This window comes from Python bivittatus, unplaced genomic scaffold (genome assembly GCF_059951505.1).
Source record: "Python bivittatus isolate LINGU-HERP-01145 unplaced genomic scaffold, Pbiv_v1 ctg000180_np1212, whole genome shotgun sequence".
Classification (NCBI taxonomy): domain Eukaryota; kingdom Metazoa; phylum Chordata; class Lepidosauria; order Squamata; family Pythonidae; genus Python; species Python bivittatus.
In genome coordinates, this window is record NW_028277047.1 from 1,387,285 (window position 1) to 1,414,751 (window position 27,467).

The 27,467-nt window shown below is 55.7% G+C and overlaps 1 protein-coding gene across 5 annotated transcripts in view; it reads right to left on the reverse strand.

Annotated features, from left to right (window-relative positions):
- RORC (RAR related orphan receptor C) overlaps nt 1–24,803 on the reverse strand; it is a 29,266-nt gene extending 4,463 nt beyond the window's left edge. The window contains exons 1-5 of one of the 5 annotated variants that reach the window (XM_007428809.4): nt 24,342–24,803; nt 14,804–14,833; nt 1,843–1,928; nt 1,393–1,534; nt 329–847 (exon numbers count right to left, since the gene is read on the reverse strand). In XM_007428809.4, the coding sequence (XP_007428871.1) occupies nt 329–847; nt 1,393–1,534; nt 1,843–1,928; nt 14,804–14,822 (766 nt within the window). In that variant the 5' untranslated portion in view covers nt 14,823–14,833; nt 24,342–24,803. Of the gene's footprint in view, nt 1–328; nt 848–1,392; nt 1,535–1,842; nt 4,627–12,143; nt 14,457–14,803; nt 14,834–20,743; nt 20,989–23,656; nt 23,790–24,341 lie in introns of those variants that run through there. The other 4 variants (XM_088137180.1, XM_088137182.1, XM_088137183.1 and 1 more) reach the window with 4 other exon arrangements.
- Nucleotides 24,804–27,467: the final 2,664 nt, after the last annotated feature.

Consider the following 27,467-nt stretch of genomic DNA (forward strand, 5'->3'; position numbering starts at 1 on the left):
CAGGAATCTGCTCTGGGCCTAATCTCAGCTGCCTTGACTTCTATTGCTTTGCCTAAGTCTGATTTTGGGAGGGGGGCACCAAGCCTGCATTTCATCTTGAGATACCACCTTTCCCAGGTGGAAGAACGAATCTTGGCAGATTCCTGGAACAGAAATCTCCAGATGGAGGCAGCGTTACTCCCCTGTCATTCTGAGGGTGGGGAAGATAATGTCCACCACCTGGGAAGAACTCCCTGGACATCAGCCTTTCTGAAAACCACAAAGATTCCCACCATCTCGTTAACACCTACTTTCCCTCCAGCCCCTCCGAAAGCCTCCTCTCACTCACCAATCTCCGTCAGGGAAGCGTGTGGGCACTCCAAGAAGCCGGTGAAGCTCGGGGTGGTACAGAAGTCAAGGGTCTCACTGCCAGCCCCTCCGAACGCTGTCCGTTCCGCTCGGCCGACGTTGGGGGACAGGAGCTCCGGCGACGCCTGCGTCTCCAAAGCATAATAGACGCTCGTCCTGGGCTCTAACTTGATGACCCCAGGACTGTACCCCTTTTTGAAGGGGTCCTGCCGGTCCTCACCCAGGAGGCTCTGAGCCTTGGTGAGTCCGTTGGAGTAGGCCAAGGCAGCGGTCTCATCTGGGGACTGGCTAAGGCGGGCCTGTCCGGTCAGGAGGGCGGTGGAGCAGCTCGAGCCTTCTCGGAGATCTGGGGAAGGGTCCAGCTTGAGCTGTCCGTTGGCCAGGCCCAAGGAGTAGGTGGAACACTCCCCACCTTGCTGCTGTTGCTGCTGCAGCTGTTTCTGAACCTCAGCGTGGAGGCTGTCCCGTTGCTTCTTGGACATCCGGCCAAATTTGACAGCTGGGAAGAGAAGAAGAATCAGGGGGTGACTCTCGGACGACGCAAGGCATGTATGACACGAGCCATGTGGTGTTATTCGGTGGTACTTGAAGCTCCGTCTCCACATCTCCACTGGGAGCGCCAAGGTGGTCCTTCTCTCCCGTCCCATTTCGCGGTGTGCCAACAAGGGCGCCCAACTGAGGCAAAGGATAGAGCGAACTCCCAAACCTGAGCGTACAGAAATCCAGGGAAATCTTGTGTGTGATGGAATGGACTTATGAAGGCCAGGCTCAGGGAGATAAGCGTGGTCTTAGCCCCCAACAGGAGCGTGGGAAGTTCAAGAAGAGGAGGCTGGCACCTCCCTAAGGAATTCACGGTGTTGTGGCTGGCTGGCTGGCTGGCTGGCTGGGGAACTAGGGTCCAGTCTGGGGAGATTTCTGTCTGGAGGTTGGAGCTAATAAACGCAACTGAACTGTATTTGCATTGTCTCGTGGAGTTCCGTGGACTGAACCTGACATTATGGGACTTAGGGACCCTCCTGAGGTGCACCCCAACACGGGCCTTACCATCCCGGGACATGCCAAGGCTGAGACATTTCTGCAGGCGACAGTGTTGGCAGCGGTTGCGGCTGGTACGATCAATCGGGCAGTTCTGTTGCCGAGTGCAAGAGTATGCGACGTTCCCTTGTTGGCTGCGTCGGAAGAAGCCCTGGAGTGGAAGCCATGAAGGTGAACAAAGAGGACGGATCCTTGGGAGATCTCCGGCTTCACTGGTGGCCTCCAAGGCCACGTGAAGCCAAACAGTTTGGTGGCCCACCAGGGAAGCGAGGAGTGCCAAAACTGGTTCCGTAGAGATTTAAGGGCATTCGCTTCCAGAGCCCAAGGGGAAAGGGGGACCCCCTCTCTGCCCCCACCCAGAATAGTCTTCTGCAAGGGAGAGGGAACCACGGTGGCCAACAGGCCTCGTTGGGAAGGGTCCGGCACAGGAGACCCCAAGGAACAAGACTGTCGCCCCACCTTGCATCCTTCACAAGTGATGACCCCGTAGTGGATCCCGGAAGACTTGTCTCCGCAGATCTTGCAGGGGATCACCTCAATCTGAGCTGTGGCGGGGAGAGAAGGCAAGGAGAGGTTCAGCTCTCGAGAGACGCGTCCTCCCGCGGTGGGAACGCGCACACTGGCCAGCCGTGTTCCGGGGGGAGCAAGGACGGAGCCCCAGACGGTCCTTTTCCCTAACGGCGGGGGAAGGCCAGCAACCAACTCTAGACGACGTGTCTCCAGCTCTTGGCCAACAGAGCCTGCAGTGCTCATCGGGGTCCACCAGAGGGCATCCTCGCCCCACGTTCCCTGCCGGCGCCTTTCACAAGACCTGGGAACAGCTGGAGCAAGCAAGCCAACTCCCGAGCTTCTGCAGAGCGCCCTTGTCCAGCGCACGTTGTGTGTGTATCTGAGACGGAGGGTGTGTCTGCAGCGCAGGCCAGGTAGAGGGAAGGTAATTCAGCACCTGGGTTGGAAATCCCCTCCCTCCACCAGCACGCCGCTCGCATCGACGCCGCCTGCTCCCTGGAAGACAGGCGGAGGAGCCTACCTCGCAAGGCCGTTGTGCTGCGGAAGCCCATCCGCCAAGCCACGGCGAGGGTGGCACGTCCCCCTCCCCAGATTCCTTCCTTCTCGGACCCGTGGCCTTGGCGCCCGGCCAACCCGAGGATCCCGGACCGCCGTTTCCCGCACCCCGCGCCGTCTTTCTTCCCCCTCGCCCAGCCTGCTGCTATCTTCCCCCATCTCCCCGTCACGACTACATAATCGACGGAAAGAAGAGATCAAACCGCAGAGGCCAAATATTTCTTCCCTTCGCTTCAAAAGCCGATACTGGTAAGCAAACACGCGGGAGCAGGGTTGAGTCAGCTTTACAATTAGTCAACCGGTCCACCTCGACGGAGACTGCCAGGAAGACGCACTCTCACTTTTAAGCAAAGCCTTCTCTGCCAGTAAACCTGCCCTTTTAACCCAAGGTCAACGGGGGCCTCGGGTGCTGCAACTGGGACGTTTGCAAGGAGACGAAGCAGCCAGATTTAAAAAAAAAAAAAAAAGGGGGGGTGTATTTTCTCTCTCTTTTCTCAAATTTCTCAAACCGATGCGGTCAGGAATCGGGATGTTTCGAACCCGTGATTCCAGCCCCCACCGGGCGGATTCCGTGGTGTCACAGGAAGGGTGGCGTCAGCGGAAACAGGAGGGCGAGACCAGGGCCGATGAGCCAAAATGGTTGTCTCCGGAGAGGTCCACGTTTCGGGAGGGAGGGGTGGGTGGCGCCGGGCCCCCAGGGGCCACGAGGGAGGGTTTCATCCCGGGACTGCACCCCTGGCTGACTCCGACGGCCCACGGCGGCCTCCTCGGTCCACTCCCCGCTGCTGCTTCTCCTGGAGTGGCAAAGTGGCCGTATTCTTGCACCAACTGCTTTCAGATCCTGGCTCTGCCGATTCGAACGCAGCTCTCAACGGCTGCCCGCCTTCCCCCAACGTGAGGATTTGGTAGAAACGAGCAATAAAACTTGAGTCGTATCAGGCTCGCGTCTACACCCACTGCAAGGCCTTTTTGTCCTGGAATGGTGACCCCCCACCCCCAGATATCGAAGACAACCCTTGTTCCCAACTGGCACGACCTGGTCGCCCCCAGCCAACGTCTCTAGTTCACCTCCAGAGCTAAAAAACACGGCCTGACGTCTGTATCGGCAGCGCGAGCTGGCCCAGTTGGGTTTGCAGAACGCAAAAGCGTTGGCTTCTTCCTCTCCTCCTTTCCCCCAACATCCCGCTCTCCCAGTCACACGGTACCAACAGTACCACCGTGCGAAGCGCAACTTTCTATGACTTTTGGAAAGCCTTGAGTTGCCCCTTCCTCCGCCCAGGTTGAGAAACTGACCGGACAGGGAAACTGAATCATCTCTGGATGCTGAACCACACGCTAGTTGAGCAGGCCCAGGATGTGTCGGATGGCATCCCCAAGTCTCCTTTCGGCTTAGGGGAGCAGCCGGAGAGTTCAGGGGCCCCCCCATTGCCTCCCCTACCCAGAAAATATCACCCAAGGCGGCCCCTTCCCTCTACCTATCAATAGGGCCGGCCTCGCTCTGCTTTAAGACATCAGCAAGACCCACCTTTGAAAAAGAGTCACTTTTTTAGAACCGACTGCAGCTCTAAACACAACTTTGACCTGAGGTTTTAAGTCCCATCAGCAGTTCTCCCCCCCGCCCACAGCCCCCAGCCCCCTTTTCACAAATCTCTCTTCTTGGTTTAGGATCCCGGGAAGCAAAGAAGCTGAGCTTTGGGCTGGAGGCAAAATCCTTGCTGGCTTTTAACAATCTGAGGATTATTAAAAGCTGGTTAAGGTCACTAGGCAGGTGTTGGGGGGCTTGTGGAGGGGTTGATCTCCGTGGAGAGGTCTTCAGGCTGCAAACGCTCCCCCACCTGGTCTCCCTTCTGCCCCATTTCTGTGTTCCTCCCCTGTTCTTTCCGGCTTATTTTACGATTATTGGCCCGCTTGGGTGTCCTACGGGTAGGAAGGAGCAGAACTGACCCCTTGTGCCTCGACCTCCTGGTGGCAGTTTTCCAAAAAATGCAGATCAGCTCCTGGAAAACTGTGCCCGCTTCCAGTTGCAATTGTTGGCACGCTCTCAGACCTAAGGCGGTGCCCTGAGTGGCGGGCAGAGTTTTAGCTCCCTTCTGGCCTCTTGGCAAAGTTTTCTGGCCTTTTGGGTGGGAATAAAGAAGCGGGCACTGAATCTTCGGCTCGTGCATCCTTCGGTTCCTCCGGACCGGACTTTGGGGTCAGGTTACTAGTCCCTGTGAAGGGGAGGCTCTCGGTGGAGGCCAACAGCGCGGCACGCAGACTTTCCCGGAGGGCCGTACATCTGTTCCACAGCACAAAACCACCACCAACCTCCCTCTCGCTCGTGGGGACGGTCCAAGATCAACACATGCCAGGAAGAATGGACCTCCCACCCCCATTTTTTTTAAGGTAGGCCAAGGCTTCCTCCTTTTGAACATAAATCTGAGAGCGCCTTCAGGGCCTCTTCTGCACCTGTTGCAAGCACCAAACCCCCAAACCACACAGCTTGAGAAACGGCACTCGAGACGAATGCCTGCGCGTTGCAGCCGATTCACCCCCCTCCCCGGCCTCCCCCCGGCCCCTTCCCCTCTCACAGCACAGGGGCGCCCGCAACGTGGGGAGAAGAAGGGAGATTCGTTAACACTTTCCCCACATGAATCAAACCGAAAAGCCGTGTAAGCATTTACAGACAGGTACCGACAACCTCCGCCCCCATGGATGGGTTACTCAGCTCTGCTGGGTGCTGACGGAGGAGAAGCTCTGGGTAGGTGCCCCCCCTTAAGAGAACAAAAAAACGCCTTGGCTACAGCTGAGGACGCCTGGGGGTTTTCTCTTGCAAAGAGGAGGAAAAACGGGGAGCGCAAGATGCTGAGTCGAAAGGAGGCCGTTTTGCAGGGAAGAGCGGACACGGGTTGCTGGGATGGCGATAACCCACTGCAGGACGTGCAGCTGTCAAAAGGCTTCCAGAAGCCACTTTGGGAGGCGGGAGACCCCCGACTTTCACACCCAAGACGAGGGGGGAGTGGCACGGAAAGGTGCGGGAGAGGAGGACCGTAATCTGGCGCGTGGGACGAGGGTGCCCTGTCCGGAACATGACAGCAAAGCGTGGCGAGGTTCCAAATGCCCCCTTTCCACCGAGAGAATTCTGGGTTCTTCTTAACATGATTTGTGGAAGGAAGGAGGGACAAGAGAAAAAGGAAGGGAAGAGAACAAGGAAGGAAGGAAGGAAAGAAGGACAAGAGGAGAAGGAAGGAAGGAGGAAGAGAAGAACAAGGAAGGAAGGAAGGAAGGAAGGAGGAAGAGAAGGAAAGAAGGAAGGAGGAGGAGAAGGAAGGAAGGAAGGAAGGAAGGAAGGAAGGAAGAAGAGGAAGGAGGGAAAGAAGGAAGGAGGGAGAGAAGAAGGAAGGAGGGAGAGAAGAAGGAAGGAAGAAGAGGAAGGAGGGAAAGAAGGAAGGAGGGAGAGAAGAAGGAAGGAAAGAAGGACAAGAGGAGAAGGAAGGAAGGAAGGAGGAAGAGAAGAAGGAAAGAGGAAGAGGAAGAGGAAGGAAGGAAGGAAGAGAAGGAAAGAAGAGAAAGAAAGAAGGAGGGAGGGAGGGAGGGAGGGAAGGAAAGAAGGAAGGAAGGAAGGAGGGATCTCTAGAACACAGAACACTCTATCCATCTCCATCCTTTCAAACTCCACCGCTTTTCAAACTTTGCCAATCCTCCCAGTGGCTCAGATTTGTCCCGGGCAATTAAGCCCAAGAATTCCCACTTCCCCACTGAAAACCAGCCCTATAAATAACCCTACCTCTCCTTGGCAAGCCACTCCGCCCACTCGATGAGCTTAATTAACGCTTGCCACTTTTCCGGCGGTATCATTTTGCAGCGGGTGGCCAACATCGGGCCCTGGTAATATTCATACGTTTATAGCTGGCGACACCCAGGACCAACCCCTCTTACGGCACTGGAAAGAATTCAGAGCGTCTGCCGGTCACGGAAAGACCCCGGAGCTCTTCTGCTTCGATAAGCCTTTCCTTTTTCGTACAACCTGAACACACACCCAGAGAAAGTGCGCGTTTCCAAAGGAGCAGCCATTTTAGTTTGGGGCACAAAAGCCCGCGGAGCCTTGCAACACCTTAAACCCGACTTCTGCAATAATAAATGGGATAGTCGTAACAAGGTCCCCAAACTCTTCTCTTTCCCAACCCTTCTCAATCCAGAATAAAACGCATCTGAAACGGATCGGGGCTCTTCAGCTATTTCTCAATGTATTCCCCCTCCCCTTCCTTGCAACGTTTTCGCGGCCCAAATAAAGTGGAACCGAAAGAAACTGAATTAGTAGACACCGATCCTTTCTTTTTGGGGGGGGTCAGTTTCAGGGCTCCCTATCCATAGCAATAACAGGAATATTTCAAAGTTGCGGACACCTGCACGTGGCTCACCGAAAACCCATGGCTGGTTAACTGCTTTACCCACATGGATTTTGAATCGATCGCTCTTTGGTGATTCTAACAATATTGATGAAAGATGAATAAGGCGCTCATTTGCACCCGTTCAGTCTTGAATACTACTAATAATTCCAAATACAGACTGATAAAGTCTTGGCGCACCAGATTTGCGCACTTGAACACACCAGATTTAACGGTGGTCGCAAAGAAGAAAGTGTGGATAATTGAGGTGGCCCTGCCAGGGATCAGGAGAACAGAAGGCGAAGAATTGGGGAAGAAAAAAGTATCAAGATCTGAAAACCGAAGCTGAAAGATTAGGGCATAAGATCCAGGGTGAAGAAAATTGGAGGGGGCCGTCTCTCCCTGAAGGCGTTGAGCAGTTTTGTCCATGCATGCACCGTGAAAACGTGCACCCCCCCCCCGAGAAGATCTTGGAGAAACACACTGGAGTTTCAAGGACAAGGACAGCACGTTCAATTCAAAGCCAGCCGAAGCGGGTGAAGATCTGAAGAAGCCGCCGTCCGCCTACGACTTGCACGCCTCTCTGGTTTGGTAGCGCTGCCCTGCCTGGGGGCCAGGAACGGTGCCAACCCACCCAGGGGGTTTCTAAACCTCCCCACCTGAACCGGGGCTGCCAACTCACAGATGCAAAGGGTTTGCTTGCTCCTGCGCCTTCCCGCAGAGCGCGGGACGCCAACATCTGGGCACCTCTGCCGAGGCCCGAATCCAAGTTGGCGTTCCGGGTGATGAAGCGCATGGGAATTCTCTCTCCCACGCGGATGGCAACACCAAAGGCATGCCTTTGAACAAACTCTTTCTGCTGGCGGTTGGCCTCCTCTTCAGGCCCCAAGAGAATCCCTTTTGCAGTTAAAACATAAAAATAAGAACTGAGCAGAATGATGCTAAGCTGAGTTGCAAGGGACCGAATGACACCTGTTGGGGATCCAATCTGAATTTCGATCCACTTCCCCCCGCCGCCCTGATGGTCCTGTTACCCTAACCAAGAGAAGAAGCTGGCTTTGTCATCGAGGGCTCCTGTTATGAATCACCACCAGCTAGCTGAAATTGCCGAGAACCATCGTTCCCCTCCAGCTTTCCAACCCTTGCCTGCTTCTCTCCCCAGCCAGCTATTGGCAAACGGGGTGGAGCCACAACCTGCAGCCCCTTCTGCCTTATGGTCCAGTTGCAACCGGCGAGACGGTGCAACTATATTGATCTGTATCTGGCAGCTTCCCCAGTGGAGCTAACCAGGGTGGGGCGGGGGGAAGAAAAACCTGAGAGCCGTGAAGAATTGGATCCACCGAAGCCACAGAGATCAGACACTCAGGTAGCCCTTGGGGGCTCTCTGGAGGACCTCAGCTGCACCCCCAACTCACGAGAGCGCCTTTCTGCTAAGCGGCTGCAGCATCAGCCACATTGCTTGCCCCCTCCCCAAAAGAAGGAAAAAGTCAATAAGATGCCAAAATGGCTTTTTGGGGGGGGGGGCAGCCCAGTGTCTCTTGGAGAGCAAAAGACCTTCTCCAAACCCTTGTGTTTTGACTCATGACCCCTAAACCGAGGAGCAGCGGTTAACCTCGAGATTTGAACCCAGGGCAGCCCACTTTTTAATCCAGCCCTCCGAATACCACCTTACGGGCTCCCTCCAAACCCGTTATCCAAGACGGCCACGGAGCCTTCAAAAAGGAAAGTACTGACTTCTTGATCGTCGTCACAGAGCCGCCCATCTCACGGAAAAGGTGCGAGACGGGCGGCGGGCACACGTTTGCAAAACCAATGAAAAAAGGACGAAATACCAGCGAAACGCCCACGCGCGAGGCCCACGATCCGTCAGGATCCTGGGAAAGGGGATCTGTGAATCCCTGGAGGAGTGAAACTCCTAACCTTTGCAGGAAAAACCCATTAAAAAGGGAGAGGTGGCCAATGAGAGGGAAATAACGCTCAAGAGCATTGCGCCTAGCATTGAAAATGGCAACGTGGATCTCTTCTGAGTAGCCCTGGGGTTCTCATCTAGAAAGATGCGGATGTGCTGAGCAAGATGCCCGAGAATGGCTTTTTTTTTTTTAAACATCCTTTGAGTCTCATCCAGGAAGAAGAGAATAACACCGTTTGCAACAAGCCACAAAGGCAGAATTTGGAGGCAAAGCCGTTCTTAGCTTTCTCTTAAAACCCTGGACCCTTTCTTGGGCCAAAGCTAGGCTGCGTCCCCTGGAAAGAGAGCCTGCAAATAATAATTCCTGCCGAATTCAACTTTTTCTCAAGCTGATCGTGGGGAGCTCGTGCCTTCAGCCAGAGGCGCACCCCAAAGATATTGCGAACAAGCAGCTTGGCATCCCCGTTGTCCGTCACCCCCTTGCACAAAAGGCCTCTGGACGGGTTGGCCACGCGGGGCGGTCGCCAAGAAGCAACAAGGTCACATTTGTCATTTTTTAACGTTTGTCCAAGAGAGGACAAGCCATTAGTGTGCAATTAAAATCCCCGAGCAAGATTCACTGCAAGCTTTGCACGTTTGCCACGGTCTCATCTGGGCAGACTCTACGCTGATCCACACTGAAAATTTTTAAAAAGCTACGCAGGTCCAGAATGAAGATTGCAAAGATCCCAGCAAATCCTTTTCAGATAACACCCTTTTCTGAATGGCGGAGTGAAATATATACAAAGAGCGGCTTCTGAAAATAGATCATCAGTTATATTTTTAGCTTTTGTTTATGGATGGCTTTAAATTAAACCTAAGCCACCAGAAGGAAGGGAAGGGAAGCATCTGAGTATTAGCTCCTTCTCTTCACCTAGCTTTTTAAAAAGGATTTCCAGGGTTGGCTGACTTTTTTTTTTAGTCATGAGTGTGCCATTTTGCAGCTCAATTAAAATGAAAAAAAAAATGCATTACTTTCCAATCTGCAATTTTTCCAGGCAATTAAACTGAGCCTCGTTTTAGGACAGATCTATAAAGACATATTTATCCAGAAGTGGGAGCCGACTGGCAGGTTCGTTCGTCGAAAACGTGCCGCCAGACAACAGAAGGAAAAATCATATTTAAAAATCATTTCCGGGCTCTTCCAAGTTCGGGCGTCTACTTTCTCATCCATCTTGTCTACAAACTCGGGAAGTGTGTGAGTATTTTTATAGACACTTGGTTAAAACACAAAATCGTTGCAAATCTCTTTGCAAACAGAAATAAACAAACTCTTCTGTTTATTTTCTCTCTCCTGGGCCAATTTTCATCCTTACTTGGGGCAAAGATCTTTCCTTTTAACTTTGAAATTTCATTAATTTGCATTCATGGCAGCACAGGAATATGATTTGAGAAATACCTTTAAGGGTCCCAAGGGGGTCTCTCTAGGGATGAATCAAGACATTTTGATGTCCTGAATTTCCAATCCAAACCCCGAGAGAAGGAAAAAAAAATCTTGCACGTTTCAGACAAGGAGTAATTTGCAGATCATTTTTTCCAACCTTCCCCCCCCCTTTGCAAAATGCAGAAAATGAGACTTAACAATTCACGCTTTCTGGGTCCTTGTGAAAAGGACCAAACACTTTCAAGACTTATTTCAAAATATTTCGAAGCTGTAGTGGCTTTTTTTTTACAAATAGATGCAAAACCGTGCTAGGCAGTGATAAACCTTTCCGTGCTTCAGTTCTGCTTTGCTACACCCGGCGCGAAGTTGCAGAGAACGCTTACAAGACTTTTCCATCTAAAAGACGGGCAAAATGAAGAGAATTCAGGAATCCGAAAACGAGACCCAGCTGCGGGGCTATCGAGAAAGGATCTTGCGGCCCGTGCTCAAAAGTGCATTTCGGCACAAGCGAAGTATTAAATCTTACCATCTAAGAAAGGATCCCAACACTGCACTATTCAGAGTCAAAAAGACACCACTGAAAAGCCCCCAAACACACCACACCAAAAGGCTTCCTGAAAAATGCGCCTCTGAATCTCGGTTTTTCGAAATGAGAAATCCAGAATTTCGGGCTGTCGGTCTACAGCTTTGACAAATTTAAACCGTCGACTGCAGTGACTCTTCCAAGTTTCTCATTTCAGCAGAAATGTCACAGAAGATGGGAAAAGGGACCCATTTTGGCGGGGTTGAGGATCGCTCCTAAAATCCTTCGCGAGGTGCAAGCGAGGGCTGTTTTGAAACCTTACGGCCTTGGGACCGTCAGCGCAGAATCTAGTTAGTCGTCGCCGTAGCTGAACCATTTACCCGCTCCCCAAGATGACCCGGGGCCGAATTTACGTTAAAAATGTGCATTTCTCCCCAGGGCTGCTACGGTGTAACGTTGCCAATCGGGGATGTGTGTGTGTATGTTTAAGTGTTGCAATTGTTTTATCGATCCATCGCGCGGAAAGCAGAGAAAATGATGTTATAAACAAAGAAACGTAAGTCACAGAGTAACCGAAGTTTTTGTTTAGCTGGCATCATGGTGAACGGGTGGCCTACTCGGGGCCGTCTGCACCTTTTTGCACGCTAAATTCTGTGCGTTTTCTGGCCGCCCGTTTGCACCTCCTGCCGCCCGAGTTTGCCACGCTGCCATGATCCACACTTATTAGGAGAGATTTGGCGTTTGCCACAAATCGCCCCCTTCTCTCCAATGGCCCCATCTGCTTTTGGCAATATTGATTTAAGGGCATTTTGTGATGCTGGCTTGGGGCTCCCAGGCCTGGTTTTTCCAACCGTTTCTCTTGATGCTACAAAAATTAAAATTCAGCCTGTGCCGGCTGGCTTTATCTTATCCTCTGATCTGATCTGATCTTATTTGATCATTTATAGATCTCTCTTATTTCTACTTCCTTTAAGGCTGGCCAAGCACCCAAAGAAAGTCATTTCGTCTCAAGGAGGATTCCCCGTGTCCCAAAAAAGCATTAGGGTTTCTGAAACCGGGAACGAGGCGGGCATAAAACAACAATGGAAGAAATCAGGAGCAATAAAATTCATCCGCGCAGTCAGGCCAGCGCACGTGCCATGCACGGGCACAGATGCCCAATCCCAGACAGATCAGCCTCGTCTTCTCTGGGAACTGGCAGAGCGGAGCCGGGACGCCACACGAAACCGGTTTTCCCGGATGGAGACTGGCATGGCGACAACTTGATGAAATTCTGCAAGGTGGCAGAAGGTTTGCTCGGACGCGGCCCGTTTTCTACCCTAGAGTTAGGGTATCAGAAGCTCCGAGGACTTTCCTCTGCTTTTTAACTCACCCGTTTCACGGCCTGAGCAAGTCTGAAAGCTTCGGCTCCCCACGCACTAACGTTTGCCAAGCAGCTGCCCCCTCTGATGCCCCCCCGCCGGGTCCCGGTACCTCGCATGATGCGGCTGGCTCGTGGGAAAGCGTCGGAGGGGCTGTTGCTTTGATCCTGCAGCACCTGTTCAGCTTCAGGCGGCCAGATGTTAAGATCAAGCTTCGGAGGCCGGACGGATGACGGGGGTCCAACTTTCTGAAATTTTCTCGCTCGTTTAAGAAAAGACGGCCCTGGCGAAGCGAGCCGCCAGGTGATGCTCTGCCCCTCAAGACTGGCACTCCCGGGGGCCAATCGGAAGCCCCGGCTGTATTTTGGGGGTGGGGAAAAAGAAGGGAGAAACCGACAGCAGTGGGGTGGAAAGTTCCAAAACCGCAAAGACGAAATAGCGCAAGAAACAAAGCGACCACAAAAAAGGCAAAGTTTCCGTTAGCAAAAGGCAGGAGGGATGGTGTGTGGGGGGGGTCTACTTGGAGAAAGAGGCAGGGGCTTGCCAGCCCCTCTTTTGAGATTTGGGCCGAAGAGAGCCTCTTTTTTTTTGTTGTTTTTTTTTTCATCCCGACGGAATGCAGATTGGCTTACTGAATTGAGCGACCTGTCTTTGGCCGATCTTGCCGTCCAACACTTGTCACTGTTTCTGCAGGAACAGAGATGGTGGGGGGTGGGAAGTGAAGATGGGTGGGGGGAGAGAATCTCACGCTCCCTTCTGAAATGCAGCCCTTCCCAGGAACTTGGAAAATGCGCTGGCCTGGAAACTATCCGACTGAAGCAACCGAATTCTGAAAAAAGCTACCAATTCGAACAGTTTAAAAACGTCATTTTGGTGTCCTGCAAAGAGCCACCCTGAATGGCTTTTCAGAGTGGCAGGACAAACGTAAAGCACCGAGGCGGCCTGAATAACCATAATATTATAAATATATATTATAATAAATAAAGGTCATTGGGGCATATAGTCCAAATCTTTGTGGGGACCTTCTTAAATATGCGGCTTTCCCCCCCAGGTTCTTTCAATCCACCCCCATGCATTTTTTCTGATGAAATTTCAGTTTCTCTGAACCCCCAAAGCAGGATTTTAACAATGACCCTTGCTTCTGTGAATTGCTTTTAGTTTTTTTTTTAAAATGTATTTATTTAATTTAAAGTCGCTGAGACTTTCTGGACGGTTTGCAACCAAAGGTGACCCGACAGGGCATATTCCGACACGATTTGGTGAGTTCCCCCGTTGGAAAAAAAGAGTGTTTAAAAAGCAAAGGAGGACTCGGTGCGATTCCTCCATCTGCGGGGGACGGTGGCCGGATTTCGGCACGCCCCAATTTAAGACCTCGCCTGCTTTGCGGAGAGAGATGACTATACATGGGCAAAATAGTCCCTTCTGTGTTTTTGGGGCCACCACACCCCCGTCAGCACTGACGTAGGGAGGGAAGGAGAATTTCCATTGAGGCCCCCCCTCGACTTGAGCGCCGAATGCGCCAGCAAAGGATGCCAGAACCCATGAGGCTGATCGGGCACACAGGATGGGGTTGCACCACACAGAAATTGTTCCAGGCGCCCTGCAAAGAGGAAGCCAGCTTGTCCACCACCCACGCCCAGAGGCCCCGAATTTGATTTTTGAAAAAGGAGGTTTGGGGACTGAGAAAAGGAAAATAGTTTTCTTCAGCTTCACTCGCCGGTGCCGCGAGGGCCTGGAAGACAAACACGTGGCGGCTTTAAAGGAGGCTCCGTGGAGCCTCCAAAAGGAGGGGCAGTGTATCTTCCGATGCCAGCAGGGAAAGGCAGTGGATTCCCAGGGCGGTGATGGCATCGGGCCTGCTTGGCAGGCGTTTTGCCTCCGAAGGCCGCCTCCTGCCAAGGAGCTGAGCGACGGAGCAACGGGACCCCGGTGGCAACGGGACCCCGGTGCCGTTCCAACGTGCCAAGCCAGAGACGAACCCAGAGAAAAAGCGATCCAGCGTTGCACGCAGGGCAAAGATGCCTCGTAAGGCTTTCCACGAGCTGGTTAGAGGTGTGGCGCGAACAGGGCCTCTCCACTTAACCTAAACGTGCTGCCTGGGTTTCGAGTGGCGCACGGTTCACAACCCTCCCCAATCAGGGTTTGAAGCGAACCGAGTTTAGCAAAGACAGCCCAGTCTCTTACGGACCCCTCCGATCCCTCCAGAAAAGTTGCAAGCAGCTTCAGCATCGCCCCCCACCTTCCAGGACGCATCCCTGAATTTTAGGGCCGTGCTGGCTAGAAATGGGTGGCACGAGCTCTTGCGGGAACTGGTTGGCCCGCAGGGGCGCACGTGCCCTCTCCCCTACCCACAGTGGCAAAAGGGGATGCCCCCCCAGCCCCACTCCCTCGGCATCTGGGCCCCGCTGGGTTCCAGATCCAAGGGGCTGCCCACCCCGAGGGAGCCCCACTCCGCTGCCTCCTTCTACCTAATGGCGGGGCAGTTTCTTGGTCGGAGGAGGCAAGGATCAGGCAGTAACCGTGGTTGGACCTGGCCCGGCAGCCCTGGGCCCTCCAGGGATCCTTGTTTTGCTCCCGACTGAAGCGACGGAAAAAAATACAAGCGTCCCCCAGCGTAGAAGGCGGGCTAGGAGAGATCGGGCGGTTGCGCCTGCAGAACCGGTTGCAGACAAGCAGGCGGCCGGCCTCCGGATCAGCCAACTCCTTCGAGCGATAAAAGAAAGGCTCCCGCCGTCCACCAAGGAAACCGAGAAACCGCAAGACGGTACTCACACGTGTGTGTCTTCTTCATGGCCGCAGCTCCTGAAAGAAAAAGGAATGGAGAGTTGAAACTGGTGGGGCCGTCGGGGCCGGGATCCCTGGTTGAAACTGCCCTTCCCAAACCATCAACCTTGGAATCTCTCCGTCTCGCCCACGGCCCTGCCGGGCCATTGGCCGCGCTGCCGTGACCTCACGGAAGAGCCAATGGTCCACCTGAGGCAGGGGAAGGGAGAGGACCATTGGCTTGGGGAAGGATGGACCTTGGCACCTGGGCGCAGGAAGGGAGGGACGGGCGGTCCTAGGGAAGGGCGCGGATTGATTCTCCCCTCGTGCCCGAGGGCAGGACAAGAAGCCATGGGGGGAAGCCTTGCAGGAGGGGATCCAAGGGGAACGTCCTGGCCGGGAGAGCGCTGGAGCAGGGGAACAGCGGCCTCCTAGAGTCATGGCCACTCCATCAGAGCTCGGACGGGCCAGATGTTTGTCTGGGTTGGGTGAGGAGGATCCAGGCAGGGGGTTGATCTAGAAGACCCTCCAGATCTCTTCCGGCCGGATGGTTCTAAGAGAAGGCTTGGACATTAAAGGCTGCGGCCGCCGGACCACCAAAGGAGACCCTGCGGCCTGCAAGGAGAGCGTCCAACCCTCGAGCCGCAGGCAACTGGTTACAGCCAACTTTTTTGACCACAAGAGGGAGCAGAATCACAGCTGGTTTGGGTCGGGTTCGCCCGGGGAGATGGGGGGCATCGAAGGGGGCAATCTCGCCAGTTTTAAGAGGAGGAGAATCCGACTGCCCGTTGGTAGCTCTCTAACCGAGCGCTACAGAGTCCAAATTCTGTTATTTTGGAGAGGGAGAAAGCAAATCTTCCTGTGCATACAGAAAGTGTGTGCGTGTGTGTGCGTGTGTCCTCGTGTGCGCGTGTGAAAAACAGACAGGCAGCTTCTTCTTCACTGCAAACTTTTAGGAGTGAATGGAAAGATCCAACAGGATGCCCAAAATGGAACGAATCCGACGGATTTTCGCTTTCGGCCCGTCAGGTCTCCTCTCCCAGGTTATGCCCAACCCAGGCTGGATCCTCTGCCTCTCTGCGATCCCACGCCACAAACCAGCCAACCGAGAAGTTAGGCCTTCCTATTTAACCAGAAAACAAAGCTGCTAGTCCTCAGGGGACAGATTTTTTTTTTTTGGCAAGCCAACTTCCAAACCTGCCACTTGGTGACTGGTGCAGAATTTCAACGCTTGTCTTCCTTAATCTAAATTAACCCATCTAAGTTTCTGGCTCTCCCTGAACAGATGGAAAGCTTGCAAAAACAGCGTACGCTGAACTTGGGAGAAGAAAAGGGACGGGGATGAGGAGGGACTGACAAGCAGGAGTGTCAGCGGCGAAAAACGAAACGCGCGAGGGTCCCTCTGCGCACGCCCTTTCCGGCAGATTTAAGTTACGCTCTTTTTCTTAATCCACAAGCGTGCCCTTTCATAAATCAAAACCAGAAACGAGATCCAAGGATTACCAACGCCGAGCCGTTTGCTAGGCGAGGCAGCGAATGCCAGATCCAGCCCAGGAGCCACTCAGGAAAAATGACAGGAAAATGACATTTTTTAAAAGAAAGATTTCTGTCGAGCATTTGGATATTAAAAGCGACTTTTTTTGGTTTTGCTTCCACGGGTCCCGCTTCATTCAGGTTTGTTACTCAGAGACGGGGAAATGCACGCCAGGGAGACCTGGGATAAAAAGGCCAATTAAAGAAAGAATAAGAAAGTGTCGCTTGGCAAGTATTAAGCAAATCCTTAGACCAGAGTTTCTCAACCTTGGCCACTGGAAGGTGGGTGGGGAATTCTGGGAGTTGAAGTCCAGACCTCTGAAAGCATGCTGGCTGGGGAATTCTGGGAGTTGAAGTCTACCCATCTTCCAGTGGCCAAGGTTGAGAAACCCTGTCTTAGCTGAGGCCGTCCTTCCCATCAACAGCTCGGAGCAGAAATGTTTCTCCTCCTCCTATTTCCCCAAAGAAATCATCCTCTTTTTCAAGATGTCCAGAGAAAGTCTGCCCAAAGCCCTCTTGAAACCAATCTAAAGGGGGCTGCGAAACAGAGGTCTGGCTATATTCTGGATTAACAGGCAAGAGTTTCAAGACGGACTGATGGATTCAGATGCAACGTGGGAACCAGGCAAATCGCCCGTCCTCAAGGCGGCAACCTTCATCAGAAGTGAAGCTAGCTCCTTGCAACGTTTAAAACTTTTTAAGGCCCTGGGCAACCCGGCCGGTGTCCTCTTCCTGGCCAAGGTGGCTCTGGAGGAGCCTTCCCCAACCTGGAGCCCCCTTCGGTTTTCGGGTCCAAAGAGGGACGACGGGAAGCGTGGTACGGGTGGCATCTGGGGGCACAAGACATCATCCTGCCAGCTTGCTTTTTGCAAACAAGTGGTGTGTGTGTGTGAGTGTATGGGGGGAGCAGAGAGGGAAGGTGGGGAGAGATGAATGCTTGGGAACCCCATTCGAAGCCCCCAAATTCTTCCCAGAGGCTGAGAAAGCCATTAGGAAAAAGGGGGTTGAAGAAATGAACCCCCCCAAAAGGGAGAGGGCAAAGGACACGCCGCCCGGGCGCGCTCCCCCTCCTCCCGCCTTCCCCCCCAAATCTTGCCTCCGAGTCTTCGCTCAGGAAGTCGGCTTGTCGCTAGGCGAGTGTCAGCCAGCCCGTCCTCGCCTGAACCCGGCGGTTACATAACTCCTTTCCCAGGCCCTGGCGGGCAGCCAGTCCCGGGGCGCGGAGCCAACGCCAGCCAGCTGCAAAGCTTCCCCGTTCTTCCAAGCCTGCAAAGGCCAAGCTGAGCGAGAGGAGGAGAGGAAGCTGGGGGGGGTGGGGAGAGAAGCCCTGCATGAGGAGGGGGATCCCGGCCCTTTCCTTAGGCCCCAGCTCTGGCTTGGCACCGGGTGGGGCACCCTGCCCGCCTCCCTCTCTACGTGGAGGGGGCAAAGAAAGAACAGACAAGATCTGCCGCTTGGCGCAGAAGCCGGGAGGGCCGCCTGCAGAGCGGGCTGGCAGAAGCTCTGCTTTGCCCTCCAATGCTCAGCCGGGGTGCCTCTGCCCATGGGCAGAGTGCCAGGCCCCCTGAGCGAAACGGTGACACCGCCCCTCCAAGCCACTGTCGGGCCAGGCGCTCCGAGCCCGATGGCCGACTTTCAAGAAACTTTTCTCCTCTTTTCCTCTGCTCGTGTTCCTTCCCCACAGGAGGAGAATTTGCCTTTGGGGCAGAAAAACAGAAAAACCTGGTTGGGAACCAGCAGGGAATCTGCCTTGCCTAAGATCCCTGTCCCTGTTCTGGACCCTCAGGGCCCCCTGATTGGTGGAAACATGCTGTGACATCACAGCCGGTCAGCCAATGGCGGGTCTTTGGGCAGCTGCTCCGGTTTTTTCTTTAGCAGCTTTTAAGGGATGAAGCTTTGCCCGGCTGGCAGAAAGGCCTCTTCTGGGAAGCCGATCTAGAGGCCATCTAGACTAACCCAGCTAAATGCCAAGAGAGCCCGCTCCCAGGGCTGCCGAACACGGAAATCGAGCGGAAAGGAGTTCCGCAGATCCGGAGCCATTCCTAAAAAGTCCCCGGCGGATTCATGCCCCAGGCGAGCGAGAAGTCCTGCTCGCGGGGCATTTGTGTGCAATGCGCGAAAGGGCAGATTGGGTAGCCCAATTTGATGCCAAGGAAGCTCGGGGGGGCCCCGTGGCATCGCTTGCCCGCTCGGCTCTACTCCCTCGCAGGGTTATTGAGAAGACGAGAGATGGGGAGGGGAATTTCTGGATCTGCCTGGGGGGTTTTCGGGAGCGAGGCTGTTGGGAGACCGACCCCCCACCGCAAACCCCATCGGGTCCTTGAGCTGGGAGAGGCCACTGTCATGGTCGGCCACAGAAAGTGACACGTGACCTCCCCAGGTGAGCCCCGAGCGATGCCCGGCCTGGCTCACACACTGCCAGGGCCCCGAAGGCGCACGGCCCACCCCCGGATCGGCCGTCTCCCACCGTCCATCACGTCGAGACGAATGCAACCACAATCACACGCACAACCGCACACTTCTTCACCCGAGATACTTTGGGCTTCGGCCGGGCCACGCCCAGGCTGGCTGGCAACCCCGACACACCCAGACCGGTGCAAGGAGATTATATAATGACTGAGTGCCGTACGTGCAATGCACAAACACCCAAGTCATGCGGGGCACCTGGTTTGCTTGCATCACCGAGGCAGTGTGTGCAAATCTCGCTTTCCATTGCAAACAACATTCCTTGCTAGCGGGCTGAACGACCATGCCGTTCTGGGGATGATGGGCGTTGTTACCCATCAGAAGACACCAGATGGCGGCAAGCCAACCCTAAGGATTTAACAAGCTTTCTACGGGATGGCGGCGTCCATCCCGTGCCGCGCTGGAAAAGAGACCACTCGGAGACTCCTTGGGAAACAGTCTGGCCTAATTTGCATAGCCCCACCCCAGCCTTCCTTTATTGGCCCTGCTGGAGCCGAGGGAATCCTGGGACTGTTTCTCCCAGGTTCCCCTCCAAGAAGCACATAGATAAGCCTGCCCTCGTCAAAGGGGGGGTTGGGCTAAGGGGCACTGAGCTGAACTCCCAGTTCTCTTTTGCATGTACGTTCACACGCAACCCGGTTTTCCCTGCCTTCAAGTCCTCCGCCAGCACCTGAAGCCGCTGTGACGACCCCAGAAAATTGGGGAAACTCCCTTCCTGCAGGGCGAAGGAAGAATCCGGTGGTCCCCCTCCTTGCAAATTCCTCCATGGAGCTGGGGAGCCCCCCACGCCCTCCTTGCAGCACCCAAAAGGCGTAATTGTGGCTCCTTTCTGCCCATCATCAGGGCAGGTATCCAGTTTACGTTTGCAGCGCAGGAAAAACGGGGTGGCTGTCGCAGGAGGACCTGAGTTGCCTTTTGCCAGCAAACCTCCGGCTTAAAGCTCAACTTCCTTTCGGAAGAGGGGAGACCGGCAGGCAGGGCAAGGGAAGGAGCCGGTGAAACTGACAAGGTCAGCGGGAGGCTCCTGTCTAGGCCTGGGGAAACAGAGCAGATCAAAGGCGCCTGTTTTCAATTTCACCCATGACTCAGTTTGCTTGGCGTCCCAGCGAAGAAAGGGACGTTGGGCACCCATACTCGCCTTTCCAAGAGAGAAGCAAGGGGGGGGGGTCCAGGAAAACCTGACCCAACTCCGGTCGCGTAACAGGCCGAGGGAATAAAAAGAGGAATGATAAGGTGCGCGCAGGCCTGCAAGGGGTCGAGGAGAGGTTTTGCACCCCAAGGGAGAAGTCCACCCTGTTCCCAAGGGTGCAGAACAGATGGGCTAAAAAAAAAAGGGGGGGGGAAATAGAAGAATGCATTTCTCCCAAAGGGACAGATAAAACGCAGCCACCATTGCGGTGAAGGGGGTCTCCGGCACGGCTGGCCGAATGAAAACACCTGGAACGAGGGGCCTGAAATGGAAAACCTGGAGGGGCCCCACACTTGAGCCCCAGCTGCAGAAGAGAAAATGCCCCTTCTCCCAAGAGCCCCCCACCAGATTTAATTAGTTATATTTGTTTATATTTCTAATTTCGCCCCCGATTCAACCCCATCATCCCTGATCACGCTGCACCCCCCTTTCCCAGCATCAGTGATTACCTGGGCCTTGGGCACAATCGCCCCCGCCCTTGAATAATTAAAGATTGTGGGGGGGGGATGGGAGGCCATGGCCCTCTGTTTGGGGGGCTCTTCAGACCATTTGAGGCTCCTAGCAGACCCTGAGCAGAGCGCCAGTCTAAAAGAGACCCAAAGCTGCAAAAACAGATTTTTTGCATCCATTTCTGTGAAGGATATGGGCATTGGGGGGGGGGGAGAAGAGGGGGCCCTTCTTGCTCCTTTCGTAGGGAAATCCTGATTTTTCAGACCCAAAGCCCTGTGCAAACCAGGAACAGGGACAAGCTTTTAACAAACCGGGGTGTACTGTTGGAATCCAACAATGCTCCCGGGGAGTTTCCAGCTGCCTGCTTGAAGGATCGAGGCTGCAAAAGACGGCATGAGGATTACTGGGGCTTGTCCAGCTGGGGCGGAACTTTCTGGGGAATCACACGGGACCGGCTTGTGGTGAAACCGCCTGCTGGCACGGAGATCCTGCGGTTGCCGCTGTGTAAATCAACGTGACGATGAGGAAGAGGCCATTAAATCTGTCGGGAACCAAAACACCCCCCGCGTGAGTTCGATAGATCGATAGACAGATAGAGGGATAAATAAATAGATAAAGATATGGATGGATGGATGGATGGATGGATGGATGGATGGATGGATGGAGGAAGAAATAAAGATACTGATGGATGGATGGATGGATGGATGGAAATAGGGATAAATAAAGATATGGATGGATGGATGGATGGATGGAAATAGGGATAAAGATATGGATGGATGGATGGATGGATGGATGGATGGATGGATAAATAAAAATATTGACTGACAGATGGATGGATGGATGGATGGAAAGAGGGATAAACAAAGATATTGATGGATGGATGGAAAGAGGGATAAATAGATTATATATATATATAGAGAGAGAGAGAGGGGGGGGAGAGGGAGTCCCCCCCCCCAAAACATTTTGGAGAGTCCTTTTCCAAGGGGTGGAAAAATCAAACTCAGCCAATTAAAGACCGTACCCCAGCTAACTCAATCGACAGACGTCCTAGGGCTCAAATGGTTGTCCTCAAGCCTACCTCGCAGGGTCGTTGGGAGCATCATCACGAGCCACCCATCGGGGGAGACGGGTGGCATACAAATTTAACCAACCAATCCATCTTGAAGAGGTGGGAAAAGGAAACAAGTCTGTTTCTTTCTTTCCAGTGCCTTGGAGGCGAAAGGCAGAGCTTCGTAATATCCTCAAAGAACCTCATTAAACACGGGAACAAGTACCAAAATGTTTCCTTCTCGGGACCAGGATGTTCTCAATGCAATTCTTATATGATGCGCTTTCATAACAATGAAAAAAAGTTTTTTTTTTTTTAAGGTTTCCAGCTCCCAAACAGCCCTCTGGCTTCCTGTGGGCCGTCAAATCCTTGGCACAGGAAGCTTCAACTAAAAGAGGCAAGGGGGGTGAATGCCAGAGTAAGCCCCCCCAGCTCACTGCAGTCTACCCTGGCTTTAACATGAGCAACTGTTAAGAAGAAAAGCAGCCAATCTGCCAACCGGGATGCTAAGAGAAGAGAACAGGTTGCAGCGGGGGAAAGATAAAGGGGGGGGTTACATACGGGACGGCTGCCCACCCGGGATCAGCCGGAGAAGGTGGCCCCAGTGACCTTGAAACCCCAAAGGGCAGTTCTGTGGCACGGAGGGAGGTAAGCAGGCTCCATGTTTCTAGCCCTCATGGAGGAAGGGAGATTAGCATGGCTGGCTGGGGAATTCTGGGAGTTGAAGTCCACACATCTCCAAGTCACCAAGGTTGAAGAATCCTGTTAATGTAACATCCATCTGTTGGAAAAGACTGGGGTCTGGCGGCCCCGTCCCTCAAGTTCGGGGGCGAAAGACACCCCAAAGCTTATCCTGGAGGTGTCCCCCCCATTTTTTTTTTCCTGGGTCTTAACCTGAACACAGCAGCCAAATTGGGCGCTTGGGGGCTTGGGGGGGAGTCCAAAGAACCGGGAGCGGATTTCTCTCGGGGACCCCGGGAGCCCCTCTCTCTGCCCCCCCTTTCCAGGAGGGCCGGAGCGGCTGCGTTGCCGGCCGAAGACCAAAGGGGTTCTTCAGGGAAAGAGGCGGCGAGGAGGCCGGGAGCGAAACCAGAGAGCCTCCGAAACCGGCCGGGCGTTTCCAACTTCGCACTCTCTGCCTCAGAGCCAGATACCATCTCTCTCTCTCTCTGTCTCTCCCCACAAAGCAAGGACTCGAAAGGCAAATGACTTAATTGGGGTTCTCGCCAGCTGGAGACGGGTTTGTCAACAGCCTCCAGAGAGCTCGTCTCCTCCATGAGGGCTAGAAACATGCGGAGGGGAGGCAAAGTTTCCAAACTCCCCCGGCGGTGCAGGAAAGCAAGGGCGGGGAGGGAAAGCGGGGGTCCCCTTGCCGTAACAGGCCGTTAGAAGGAGAGGATCCCCTGTCAGCCTCCCCCTGCTGCCCGTCCAGCAACATGGGAGCGGTAGTTCAGCATCAAGTGGGAAAAGGCCTAAGAATGTAAGTTATCCACCCCCCTGTCCCACCAGCGAAGAAAATGCCCAAACGGCTCCCTGATCTCATCCGTGCCAGACCACAACTCCCAGAATCCTCACCCAACAGGCTGGGGGCGATGGGCATTGGCGGCCCAGCCCACCCCAAGACACAATGTTAAGGAAGCTGCACTGAGCTGGGAGGAGGACCAAGTTTGCAACCCTCTGGTCCCCCTCTTGCAAGCGGGACCATCCCACGTGGGGGCAGGGGGAGCCAAGGAGCCACAGAGCCCCCCCCTCAAAACTCGGAAAAGGTTTGGGGAGGGGGAAGCGGGGCAGAGGAGGAGGAGGAGGAGACTTCCTTGCTTTACCGGAGGCAGAGCGGAAAGAAGAGGGGGAGGGAGGAGGAAAGAGGGGGTGAAAGCAGAAAAGAGACACGTCGAGGTGATGGACCCCAGGGCGACACTGGGGGGTGTTAGTCCTCTAGCCCTGCCGACCCCCGACAAGCACTCCCATCCCCATCCCCGCCACGCCCCTCAAGGGCGCAGGACTCCGGGGCCCATCGGGCGCAGCCAGGCCCCCTTGGAACGGCGCGCGGGGCGCCTTCCCCCCTCCGCGCTGGAAAGGGCCGGCCGGGGCATCCGTCGCCCCTTCCCCGCCGCGGGGAGACGGGGGCGGCGCGCCGGCCGGGGAGAAACGCGCCCGGGACCCCGCGCCGGCTTACCTCGGGGGGCGGCGGCGGCGGCGGGGGCCTCCCTGCCGCGCCGGGCTCCGCCGGCCTCCATGGGGCGGCCCGGGGCCAGCGGGGGCCGCGGCTGGGCTGCGGACGCGCCTCCGCGGCTGCAGGCGAGAGCAGTGGCGCCCCGAAGCTCCGGCTTGCGGGGCCCCGCGCGGCCGGCAGGGGCGCGCTGAGCCGAGCCGCCCCCCGCCTCGCCCCGCCCCGCCCGCCCCGCCCCCGGGAATCCAACGGGTGAAGCCCCACGCTCTGCCCGCCGGCCGGGCGCGCACAGGGGGAGCGGCGCGCGCGATGCCCGGCTGGCCGGGGACCATGGGGCTTGTGGCCCGACCGGATCGGCGAGATGTCTTTCCCCCTCTCTCCGGGAAGGCGCTTTTTCTAGAGACGCCTCCCGGAACTCGTCCTTCAACGGGTGTAGCTTCCCTCTAGGGTGGCGGCTCCCGGAGGGGAAGGGGGCGCCAACACCCCTGGTTGCACTTCTGCCTGGCCCGGCCCGGCCCGGCCCGGCCCGGCCCGAGCCAACTTCCCCGAGCCAGGGCGCGCGCAGAGCGGCCGTCTGCGCCCCTGACGAACTGCGGCTTTCCTCCCTCGCCTGCCCCCTCCCACAGAGAGCGGTGAAACCGGTGAAAAAGTTTTGCCCCTCTGCCCGGAACACCACCGGTGCCATGCCTACCTTCCGCGCACGCCTCCCTTTCCTTCCTGCTCCCCTCCTATGTCGTCTTCTCGGTCTGCAGGAGAGCCGGGGGAAGGAGAAATTCAACAGGTGCGCCTTGAGCCCAGCGCAAGCTCGGCCTTTACCCGACGAATTTCCGCCCGGCCAGCAAGCTAGAAAAAGGACAATTTCCGATGGGGCAGACTGGCACGCCGGGAGCTCGCGGATGCCAGGCTGCAAACGGCTATTAAAAATGCCGATATCGATAACGCCGATATCCACCCTGCCAGCCCGCGAAGGGCAGAGAAGTCCGTCCGCCAGCGGGGAGTCCGCGGAGCAGCGGCGGGGCGTGCGAAGGGCCGGAGGCGCGCCGCTCCCCGCCTGCCCGCCCACCCTCCCCGCCAGGCAGCCATGCCACCGGGGCAGCCCCAGCGGCGTGCCCGGGGCTCCCGCCAACAGCGCTCGATTAGCCGAGGCTGCAGCGGCCGCCCGGCCGGGTTACACAACTCGGCGCCGCTGGATCGGGGCCAGCCGCCGCCCAGCCGCCACGCCGAGGCCGCGTGAGCCGCCCGCGCCCGCCCCCGGCACGTGCGCTCCCGCGTGCAAACCCTCCGCCCGGGCCCCTTGCACGCCGAGCCCCAGAGTGGGCGCGACGTGTGGGTGCGTGGGTGGGTGAGGGCACATGGGGAGAGAGAAAGGGTGGCCTCCAAAGTGGCAAGCTCCCCGCGCAGGGGCAGTCTACCGGAGCATCTCAACACAACCGCAGAGCGACTCCCAGATGAAAGGCTCCGCGGCCCTTCCAAAGGGTGCCAGTCAACCCTGCCCGTAAGGAGGGGCGACACCCCACCAGCGCTCCCCCTCCCTCCCCCCGCCTGGGCACACCCTCTGCAGTCCCCAGAGAAAATTACTGTTTACGTGGTTGACTTCTGGGACCCATGGTTCCTCGCCCGGGGCCGCCACACCAGGGTGGTTCAGGCGGAGAGACGAGCTTGCGCGCTCGGCAGCCCGGGGCGTCGTGGCCCCTCACCTGTGCCAGCTGCCAACCGCGTTCCTGCATGCCAATCTGGGGATCCTCCCCGGCCCGCCCCAGAGGGGCTCCTGGGCTTCTAATAGCTGCTTGCTAGAAGGCAGCAATTTCACAGGTGCAGCGCGAGTATTACTCTCTTTTGCCACCCGCCCAGGTCAAAGCAGCCACCGACCCACGCCGATATCAGGTTTCCGCTCCCAGGATTGCCAGGGGAAACCTGGGAGTTCAAATCCAAGCAGGGCTGTGGAAGGGGGCAAAGAAGAAGAGGAACCGAGGCCACAAAATTGCAAAAACGTGGCTTCCTTTGATTCATTAAATAGCGGGGTTTATTTCCACCTAGGGTGGCGGCTCCCGGAGGGGAAGGGGACGCCAACACCCCTGGTTGCACTTCTGCCTGCCCCCCACCCTAGAGGGAAGCTACACCCGTTGAAGGACGAGTTCCGGGAGGCGTCTCTAGAAAAAACGCCTTCCCGGAGAGAGGGGGAAAGAAATCTCGCCGATCCGGTCGGACCACAAACCCCATGGTCCCCGGCCAGCCGGGCATTGTGCGCGGCGCTCTCCCTGTGTGGATTTCATTACAGAGCAGAACCACCATTTCGGTTCCCCAAGGGGTTTAGCCAAGAGCCAGCACCGAAATTAACCAAAAAAAAAAAAAAAGCAGTGAAACTGACTAGATCTCCTTTCCTGCCTCCTTTCAGCCTCCTCTGGCAAGACTGGGCCCCGGAGAACATGGCCGGGGTCTAAAAGAAAAGGCAGATTCCAGCCTTGCGGTTCGCGGGTGACCCACAAAGGGCCGGAAGGCAATTGTCAAGTGGATGGGAAACCCAATTTATTTTTGAGAAGCGCATTTTTCGGCTATGGGGCCAAAGCGTTTAAAAACGGCCCACGCGCAGGGCGTCTTTGGTGAAGAGAAGACGCACGCTGGAAAACCAACCAGATCAATGTTTTCAAAGCTTCTGGTTCTTTCCCACCTTTGAAAGGAGGACCCCTGATCCCCCCCCGCCTTTTAGGGGCAGAAAAACCTTGCCGGCCAACCCCACAGCAAAGCATTTAAAGGCCACCTTCCTTCCCCCCCCCTCAAATTATGGCATTCAAAAGAACAGATGCTAAAACCCGCCAGAAAAATGTCCTTTCTTCCCCCAAAGCTCCCCTTCTTTTGCACGGAACAGAAGGGTGAAGCCTGCACACCTTCCTTCCCATTTTATCCTTGCAAACCAACCCTGCGAGGTTGGCCAGGTTGAGAGAAAGAGGTGCAAGGGGGCGGCGGGGGGGGGGAAGAAATCTGGATTAGCTTCAGGCCTCTCCACCTTCAGCCAACTATGGCCAGAGTGCCACCTAGGACAGGGCACCCCAAAAGAGTTTTCCCACCCCCCCGAGTATTTTTGACCCCCTTCCCCCAGTGCACCCCTAACCTGGCTTGCTTGGGGCAGCCCAACAGGTGTGGCTCAGGGGCCAGGGGCCTGTGTTCTCCCAGGAAAGGCGATCTTCAATTAAAGTTCCCTTGTCTTCATTGGCACCCATTGGCTTGCTGCGAAGGATCGTGGTTTGTTTTCTGCCCCTCTCCTCCGCCCCAGAGGGCTTCGTGGGGGGGGGGGGTTGACCCTCCTGGCCCCGCTGCCCCCTGGTGGAGAGGTCCTCCCCACGCCAACCCAAGCTGGCTGGGTCCTGCCCAACCTGGGGGGGCGGTGGGGGCGGTGGGGCACTGCCAGCTGCTTATATAACTGCAGGGTGACTCACCTGCTTTGATCGCAGGGCGGGGTGTGTTTTTGAATCCGGGTTCCAGGAAAGTTGCGAGGAGCTGGGCCCTGAAGGGCTGGGAACCTGGAAAGCTCCGTGCCAAGGGAGGCGAACCGCGGCTGGCGCACTGGGGGCAGAAATCCACGCTGCCGACTAAAGGAAGGGAAGCAGGACAACGGGCAGAGAAGAGCTTTAGCAGAAGGGGTGGCCTTCAGAAGATCCTTGGGGCCAGAGAGGAGTGGGATTGAGAACAGCGGGAAGTTCCCCCTGCTTTCTTACGGCCCAGTGGAGCTTCCACGTTGAAGGGCAGTCTACCTCGGAACCCCCAGGTGCTGCGTAAGAGGCAGAAAAAGCCCCCTCCTCTTCTCCTGACTGGGGGTGCA